Raw genomic sequence first — 10,000 nt, 5'->3', positions numbered from 1 at the left:
CAGGAAAGGGTGAAAATAGTGGAATTAAAGCCGATTAGTGATCAATTAAAGCGGTCATTTGGCAGCGTGCGGACGCCGGATGGTTGCGGGCCTGCGAGGACGTACTGTCCCTTTAAGGTCTCCAGGCTGCTGTGTCGTATTGATCCATCCACCATTTTCCAACACACCGCGGCGGCAGCACAGCTAGCTAAAGGGGGCACCAGCGGGGCGAGTGGACCAGCGCCAGAGAGACCTGGAGAGGAAGCCCGGCACCGGCGGGCAGGCAGCCATGGCGGCCAACATGTACCGGGTCGGAGGTAAGACGGTGGGTTCGGGTTCGGGTTCAGGGAGGGGGGGAGCAGAGCCGAGAAGTCGGCGGGGGTTTGCCTCAACACTCACGGCTGGAGCCGCCATGGTTCCGCCACACTTGTGTTGATGCCTTTTTCTCCCCTTTCTTTTTCCGCCTCGTCCCTCGCCAAAATAGCCTCGTTAAAAGGATAATGACCGCGGCCAAGGCGTGAAGAGGAGGGTGGGGATGAAGAGTAGTGGCTCGCTTTTGTTCGGTTTTTTAAAAAAAATGACCCATCACAAAGTAATATACAAAGTAATCTTGTTATTTCGACGCTAACGTGGTGTGCTCAAAAGTTTGGCGTGTTATTAAACTGTTGTCTCTCCCCAAAGTAACATGACTTCACTCACATTGCAATCATTTGGAGGCTTTTAAGTATAAGGTAAGGAGTGTTAAACCTACATAGAAACCGCCAAATTTGGAATAAAAACTTTTATGCATGTGTAAAATGTTAACTAATAAGGGCTAAATGGGCCATATTGTCCTATCTATATTTTCAATGGAACTTATAACATTTTTGTGTTGACTTCAGTCATATTGCAGTCTACACATATCTCTTATGTGTAACTGCCATCTACTTGTCACACTTATCATCTCACCATGTACCAAATACAATAGCTTCAATGTCAGTAAGCACAACCGTACATTAGGCGCACCGGGTTACAAGTTTTGAGAAAATTAAAGGATTTTAAGTGCGCCTTATAGTCCGAAAAATACAGTATCTTTCAGACTATAAGTCGCAGTTTTTTTCCATAGTTTGGCCAGGGGTGCGACTTGTACTCAGGAGCGACTTATGTGTGAAATTATTAACACATTACAGTAAAATAGTCAATAATATTATTTAGCTCATTCACATAAAGGACTAGACGTATACGATTTCATGGGATTTTGCGATTAGGAGTGACAGATTGTTTGGTAAACGTATAGCATGTTCTATATGTTATAGTTATTTGGATGACTCTTACCATAATATGTTACGTTAACATACCAGTTGGTTATTTATGCCTCATATAACGTACACTTATTCAGCCTGTTGTTCACTATTCTTGATTTATTTTAAATTGCCTTTCAAATGTCTATTCTTGGTGTTGGCTTTTATCAAATCAATTCCCCCCAAAAATGCGACTTATACTCCAGTGCGACTTATATATGTTTTTTACTTCTTTATTATGCATTTTCGGCCGGTGCGACTTATACTCCGGAGCGACCTATACTCCGAAAAATACGGTACATGTTATTTTGACGCTAACGTGGTGTGCTCAAAAGTTTGGCGTGTTATTAAACTGTTGTCTATCCCCAAAGTAACATGACTTCACTCACATTGCAATCATTTGGAGGCTTTTAAGTATAAGGTAAGGAGTGTTAAACCTACATAGAAACCGCCAAATTTGAATAAAAACTTTTATGCATGTGTAAAATGTTAACTAATAAGGGCTAAATGGGCCATATTGTCTTATCTATATTTTCAATGGAACATATAACATTTTTGTGTTGTTGACTTCAGTCATATTGCAGTCTACACGTATCTCTTATGTGTGACTGCCATCTACTTGTCACACTTATCATCTCACCATGTACCAAGTACAATAGCTTCAATGTCAGTAAGCACAACCGTACATTAGGCGCACCGGGTTACAAGTTTTGAGAAAATTAAAGGATTTTAAGTGCGCTTTATAGTCCGAAAAATACAGTATTTTTCAGACTATAAGTCACAGTTTTTTCCATAGTTTGGCCGGGGGTGCGACTTGTACTCAGGAGCGACTTATGTGTGAAATGATTAACACATTAGCGTAAAATATCAAATAATATTATTGATCTCATTCACGTAAGAGACTAGCCCAGGGGTCGGCAACCCAAAATGTTGAAAGAGCCATATTGGACCAAAATTACAAAAACAAATCTGTCTGGAGCCACAAAAAAAATAAAAGCCATATTACATACAGATAGTGTGTCATGAGATATAAATTGAATTAAGAGGACTTAAAGGAAACTAAATGACCTCAAATATAGCTACAAATGAGGCATAATGATGCAATATGTACATATAGCTAGCCTAAATAGCATGTTAGCATCGATTAGCTTGCAGTGACCAAATATGTCCGATTAGCACTCCACACAAGTCAATAACATCAACAAAACTCACCTTTTGTGCATTCACGCACAACATTAAAAGTTTGGTGGACAAAATGAGACAGAAAAAGAAGTGGCATAAAACATGTCCTAGAAAGTCGGGGAAAGTTGTATATGTAAACAAACCACGGTGAGTTCAAGGACCGCCAAAAGTAGTAGGACAAAACGGCACTTGCCAAATACTTGAATCAGTGAAGCATGTTTAATATAAACAGTGTGCTTTATAACAATTAGGGAGGTTTGTGTCATGTTTGTCCTCCTACAGAAACCATATTAAAACCAAAAATATTTTTTCCCCCCTCATCTTTTTCCATTTTTCATACATTTTTGAAAAAGCTCCAGAGAGCCACTAGGGCGGCGCTAAAGAGCCGCGGGTTGCCGACCCCCGGACTAGACGTATAAGATTTCATAGGATTTAGCGATTAGGAGTAACAAATTGTTTGGTAAACGTATAGCATGTTCTATATCCATCCATCCATCCATTTACTACCGCTTATTCCCTTCGGGGTCGCGGGGGGTGCTGGAGCCTATCTCAGCTACAATCGGGCGGAAGGCGGGGTGCACCCTGGACAAGTCGCCACCTCATCACAGGGCCAACACAGATAGACAGACAACATGTTATAGTTATTTGAATGACTCTTACCATAATATGTTACGTTAACATACCAGTTGGTTATTTATGCCTCATATAACGTACACTTATTCAGCCTGTTGTTCACTATTCTTGATTTATTTTAAATTGCCTTTCAAATGTCTATTCTTGGTGTTGACTTTTATCAAATAAATTCCCCCCAAAAATGCGACTTATACTCCAGTGCGACTTATATATGTTTTTTTCCTTCTTTATTATGCATTTTCGGCCGGTGCGACTTATACTCCGGAACGACTTATACTCCGAAAAATACGGTACATGTTATTTTGACGCTAACGTGGTGTGCTCAAAAGTTTGGCGTGTTATTAAACTGTTGTCTACCCCCAAAGTAACATGACTTCACTCACATTGCAAGTAGCAATCATTTGGAGGCTTTTAAGTATAAGGTAAGGAGTGTTAAACCTACATAGAAACCGCCAAATTTGAATAAAAACTTTTATGCATGTGTAAAATGTTAACTAATAAGGGCTAAATGGGCCATATTGTCTTATCTATATTTTCAATGGAACATATAACATTTTTGTGTTGTTGACTTCAGTCATATTGCAGTCTACACGTATCTCTTATGTGTGACTGCCATCTACTTGTCACACTTATCATCTCACCATGTACCAAGTACAATAGCTTCAATGTCAGTAAGCACAACCGTACATTAGGCGCACCGGGTTACAAGTTTTGAGAAAATTAAAGGATTTTAAGTGCGCTTTATAGTCCGAAAAATACAGTATTTTTCAGACTATAAGTCACAGTTTTTTCCATAGTTTGGCCGGGGGTGCGACTTGTACTCAGGAGCGACATATGTGTGAAATGATTAACACATTAGCGTAAAATATCAAATAATATTATTTATCTCATTCACGTAAGAGACTAAACGTATAAGATTTCATGGGATTTAGCGATTAGGAGTGACAGATTGTTTGGTAAACGTATAGCATGTTCTATATGTTATAGTTATTTGAATGACTCTTACCATAATATGTTACGTTAACATACCAGTTGGTTATTTATGCCTCATATAACGTACACTTATTCAGCCTGTTGTTCACTATTCTTCATTTATTTTAAATTGCCTTTCAAATGTCTATTCTTGGTGTTGGCTTTTATCAAATCAATTCCCCCCAAAAATGCGACTTATACTCCAGTGCGACTTATATATGATTTTTCCTTCTTTATTGTGCATTTTCGGCCGGTGCGACTTATACTCCAGTGCGACCTATATATGTTTTTTTCCTTCTTTATTATGCATTTTCGGCCGGTGCGACTTATACTCCGGAACGACTTATACTCCGAAAAATACGGTACATGTTATTTTGACGCTAACGTGGTGTGCTCAAAAGTTTGGCGTGTTATTAAACTGTTGTCTATCCCCAAAGTAACATGACTTCACTCACATTGCAAGTAGCAATCATTTGGAGGCTTTTAAGTATAAGGTAAGGAGTGTTAAACCTACATATAAACCGCCAAATTTGGAATAAAAACTTTTATGCATGTGTAAAATGTTAACTAATAAGGGCTAAATGGGCCATATTGTCTTATCTATATTTTCAATGGAACATATAACATTTTTGTGTTGTTGACTTGAGTCATATTGCAGTCTACACTTGTCACACTTATCATCTCACCATGTACCAAATAAAATAGCTTCGATGTCAGTGAGCACAACCGTACATTAGGCGCACCGGGTTACAAGGCGCACTGTGGAGTTTTGAGAAAATTAAAGGATTTTAAGTGCACCTTATATTCCGAAAAATACAGTATCTTTCAGACTATAAGTCGCAGTTTTTTTCCATAGTTTGGCCGGGGGTGCGACTTGTACTCAGGAGCGACTTATGTGTGAAATTATTAACACATTAGCGTAAAATATCAAATAATATTATTGATCTCATTCACGTAAGAGACTAGACGTATAAGATTTCATGGGATTTAGCGATTAGGAGTGACAGATTGTTTGGTAAACGTATAGCATGTAAGGCTGCAGCTAACGATTATTTTTCTATCGATTAATCTATAGATTATTTTTTCGATTAATCGGTTAATCTATAGATTATTTTTTCGATTAATCTATAGATTATTTTTCCTTTTACCGATTATTTTTTTTATTTAAAATGAAGATGAAAAAATAAATGTAGGCCAGTTTTTTCAAAAGGCATGGCTTTTATTTACAAAAAAAAAAGTATGGCCACTCAGTCAACATTGACAACAACATGACAAAATATTCTGTAACAATGTAAACATTTAACAAAATTAAAAGTAGCTTATTTGCTTTTAATGTGCAAATATAAAAGTAAACATCCAGTGCAAATCTTAATATTCTGCAATAGTATAAGCATTTCAAAAGTAAAAGTATTGCTTATTTTGCTTTAAAATGTGCAAAAATAAAGATAAACATCCAATTCAAAAAAGTGCAAAACGGAAATATTCTGTAACAACAGTGTAAACATTTCAACAAAAGTAAAAGTATTGCTTATTTGCTAAAATGTGCAAAAATAAAGATAAACATCCAATACAAAAAAGTGCAAAACGAAATATTCTGTAACAACAGTGTAAACATTTCAACAAAAGTAAAACTTTTGCTTATTTTGCTTAATAACACAACAATGATAGTATGATTAAAGTGAAAGTTAATTGTTGGTTTGTACATAGTATACGTAATTGTTAATGTTGTAAAAGGTATTTGCACAACTAATTAACGTTAGCGTTAAAGAGGAGCGCGTCTTTGTAAACACTGAACAGGCACGCCAAACGCTCCTCTCAGAGCGAAACGGTGCTTTAGTTTATGAATTTACAACGCAGATACAAATGACACATTCATGTTTTTGTGTAATGATGACAACGTATACTCACGCGGACGATTGACTAGTTGATGGTGATGGCAAGAACGCTGCCGTTGTGCTGCTATGATAGGCCATTTCCGCTCGACACAGTGTGCATACAACTACATTATTAGCAGAGGTGGGTAGAGTAGCCAGAAATTGTACTCAAGTAAGAGTACTGTTACTTAAGAGATTTATTACTCAAGTAAAAGTAAGGAGTAGTCACCCAAATATTTACTTGAGTAAAAGTAAAAAGTATGTTGTGAAAAAACTACTCAAGTACTGAGTAACATACACACACATATCATATATATATATATATATATATATATATATATATATATATATATATATATATATATATATATATATATATATATATATATGTATGTGTATATATATATATACACACACACACACACACACACACACATATATATATATATATATATATATATATATATATACATTGATATATACAGTATATAATTTATATTTATTTATTTTGCCGTTTTTGTTTACATGTTAAAGGTGTTTTAATGAATATACATGCATGTTTAACATATAGATTCCTTTCTTTCATGAAGACAAGAATATAAGTTGGTGTATTACCTGATTCTGATGACTTGCATTGATTGTAATCAGGAAGTAGTGCTGGTAACGTCCACGTTTTCAAATGGAGGAGAAAAAAAGTTCCTCCTTTCTGTCTAATACCACATGAAAGTGGTTGTTATTTGGCATCTTATTTGTCCACCTTCCATATTCGTTTTTATACCCTTTACAAGAAATACATTGGCGGCAAACTCCGTAGCTTGCTAGCTTGTTTGCGCTGGCTTTCGGAGACTCTTATTTTGAAAGCGCAGGCGCGATGGAGCAGGACTTTTATTGTGAAGACAGGAACTGTGCAGTCAGTCTTTACGGTTGAAATAAAAAAAGGGTCTTTTTTCCTTCACACTTTTGATTGATTGATTGGAACTTTTATTAGTAGATTGCACAGTACAGTACATATTCCGTACAATTGACCACTAAATGGTAACACCCGAAGTTAGCTCGGAGCCAGTCAGGTCATGTGACCCCTGGCTCTGTTTGATTGGTCCAACGTCACCAGTGACTGCATCTGATTGGTGGAACGGAGTGAAACGTCACCAGTAAGGCAGGCACTATGAAGGTCTGTCTGACAGACCAAAACAAACAAAGCGTGCATTAACAGATCGATAAAAATTAGTAGCGAGTAGCGAGCTGAATGTAGATAAAAGTAGCGGAGTAAAAGTAGCGTTTCTTCTTAGGCCGTTTATTGAAATACTCCCACACTTTTGGCGTGCTTTTTCCCCCTCGCTCGCACCGCTCGCATCGTCTGCTTTGCGCTCCGCCATGACGGTAGTGTGACGTAAATATGCGACGCGTCGACGAACAAAAACGTCCTCGACGTATTTACGTAACCGATGACGTCGACTACGTCGACGCGTCGTTTCAGCCCTAATAGCATGTTCTATATGTTATAGTTATTTGAATGACTCTTACCATAATATGTTACGTTAACATACCAGTTGGTTATTTATGCCTCATATAACGTACACTTATTCAGCCTGTTGTTCACTATTCTTTACCGGTATTTATTTTAAATTGCCTTTCAAATGTCTATTCTTGGTGTTGGCTTTTATCAAATAAATTCCCCCCAAAAATGCGACTTATACTCCAGAGCGACCTATACTCCGAAAAATACAGTACATGTTATTTTGACGCTAACGTGGTGTGCTCAAAAGTTTGGCGTGTTATTAAACTGTTGTCTATCCCCAAAGTAACATGACTTCACTCACATTGCAAGTAGCAATCATTTGGAGGCTTTTAAGTATAAGGTAAGGAGTGTTAAACCTACATAGAAACCGCCAAATTTGAATAAAAACTTTTATGCATGTGTAAAATGTTAACTAAAAGGGCTAAATGGGCCATATTGTCTTATCTATATTTTCAATGGAACATATAACATTTTTGTGTTGTTGACTTCAGTCATATTGCAGTCTACACGTATCTCTTATGTGTGACTGCCATCTACTTGTCACACTTATCATCTCACCATGTACCAAATAAAATAGCTTCGATGTCGGTAAGCACAACCGTACATTAGGCGCACCGGGTTACAAGGCGCACTGTGGAGTTTTGAGAAAATTAAAGGATTTTAAGTGCGCCTTATAGTCCGAAAAATACAGTATCTTTCAGACTATAAGTCGCAGTTTTTTTTCCATAGTTTGGCCGGGGGTGCAACTTGTACTCAGGAGCGACTTATGTGTGAAATGATTAACACATTACAGTAAAATATCCAATAATATTATTGATCTCATTCACGTAAGAGACTAGACGTATAAGATTTCATGGGATTTAGCGATTAGGAGTGACAGATTGTTTGTTAAACGTATAGCATGTTCTATATGTTATAGTTATTTGAATGACTCTTACCATAATATGTTACGTTAACATACCAGTTGGTTATTTATGCCTCATATAACGTACACTTATTCAGTCTGTTGTTCACTATTCTTGATTTATTTTAAATTGCCTTTCAAATGTCTATTCTTGGTGTTGGCTTTTATCAAATAAATTCCCCCCAAAAATGCGACTTATACTCCAGTGCGACTTATATATGTTTTTTCCTTCTTTATTATGCATTTTCGGCCGGTGCGACTTATACTCCAGAGCGACCTATACTCCGAAAAATACGGTACATGTTATTTTGACGCAAACGTGGTGTGCTCAAAAGTTTGGCGTGTTATTAAACTGTTGTCTATCCCCAAAGTAACATGACTTCACTCACATTGCAAGTAGCAATCATTTGGAGGCTTTTAAGTACCGTATTTTCCGCACCATAAGGCGCCCTGGGTTATAAGCCGCGCCTTCAATGAACGGCATATTTCAAAACTTTGTCCACCTATAAGCCGCCCCGTGTTGTAAGCCGCATCTAACTGCGCTAAAGGAATGTCAAAAAAACAGTCAAATAGGTCAGTCAAACTTTAATAATATATTAAAACCAGCGTGATGTGGGCGCGCATGGAATCGTATATCAACATGGACGAAGCTGCGTGAAAAAAGCCACCCGGCCTCTTCGCGTAAACTTAAACTTACCTTAACCACTCGCTCATCTTTTCTTCATCCATCCCTTCGAGTTAGCTTTTATGATGACGCCGGCTGGAAAGGTCTCTTTTGGCAAGGTCTTCCTTTTGAATATCACCATGGGTGGAAGTTTCTGGCCATTAGCATGGCAAGCTAGAACCACAGTGAAGGATGACTTCTCATTCCCTGTGGTGCGAATATTCACCGTACGTGCTCCCGTTGTATCCACAGTGCGGTTCACAGGAATATCAGTTGCTGTGAAATAGTAATCCGTGTGCGGATGGAGAGATTGCGTCTTTTCATGAACCGGATCCCTGTCGTTTAGTAGGGGCCATTTTGTGGTCTTTACAGATGTAAACACACAAAGGAAATGAAACGTACGGTAATATCCGCGCGCTTTTTCTTCTTCTACGCGGGCGGGTGGTTGCTTACAGTAGAAGAAGAAGCGCTTCCTGTTCTATGGGGGCGGGTGCTTACCTTGGCGGTTGCTTGCGTAGAAGAAGAAGCGCTTCCTGTTCTACCGGGAAAAAAGATGGCGGCTGTTTACCGAAGTTACGAGACCGAAACTTTATGAAAATGAATCTTAATATTTATCCATATATAAAGCGCACCGGGTTATAAGCCGCACTGTCAGCTTTTGAGAAAATTTGTGGTTTTTAGGTGCGCCTTATAGTGCGGAAAATACGGTAGTTATTTGAATGACTCTTACCATAATATGTTACGTTAACATATCAGTTGGTTATTTATGCCTCATATAACGTACACTTATTCAGCCTGTTGTTCACTATTCTTTATTTATTTTAAATTGCCTTTCTAATGTCTATTCTTGCTGTTGGCTTTTATCAAATACATTTCCCCCAAAAATGCGACTTATACTCCAGTGCGACTTATATATGTTTTTTTCCTTCTTTATTATACATTTTCGGCCGGTGCGACTTATACTCCAGAATGACTTATACTCCGAAAAATACG

At 37.8% G+C, this 10,000-nt stretch overlaps 1 protein-coding gene across 2 annotated transcripts in view; it reads left to right on the top strand.

The window, feature by feature from the left end:
- mta1 (metastasis associated 1) overlaps positions 1-10,000 on the top strand; it is a 191,144-nt gene that overhangs the window by 192 nt on the left and 180,952 nt on the right. For both annotated transcript variants that reach the window (XM_061969186.2, XM_061969184.2), the window contains exon 1: positions 1-296. This exon is cut by the window's left edge. In XM_061969186.2, coding sequence (XP_061825170.2) covers positions 269-296 — 28 coding nt within the window. In that variant the 5' untranslated portion in view covers positions 1-268. The remainder of the gene's footprint in view (positions 297-10,000) is intronic.

This window comes from Nerophis lumbriciformis, linkage group LG08 (genome assembly GCF_033978685.3).
Source record: "Nerophis lumbriciformis linkage group LG08, RoL_Nlum_v2.1, whole genome shotgun sequence".
Classification (NCBI taxonomy): domain Eukaryota; kingdom Metazoa; phylum Chordata; class Actinopteri; order Syngnathiformes; family Syngnathidae; genus Nerophis; species Nerophis lumbriciformis.
Note: the sequence above shows the minus strand (reverse complement) of the source record. Positions and strands in the feature narration are given on the sequence as shown.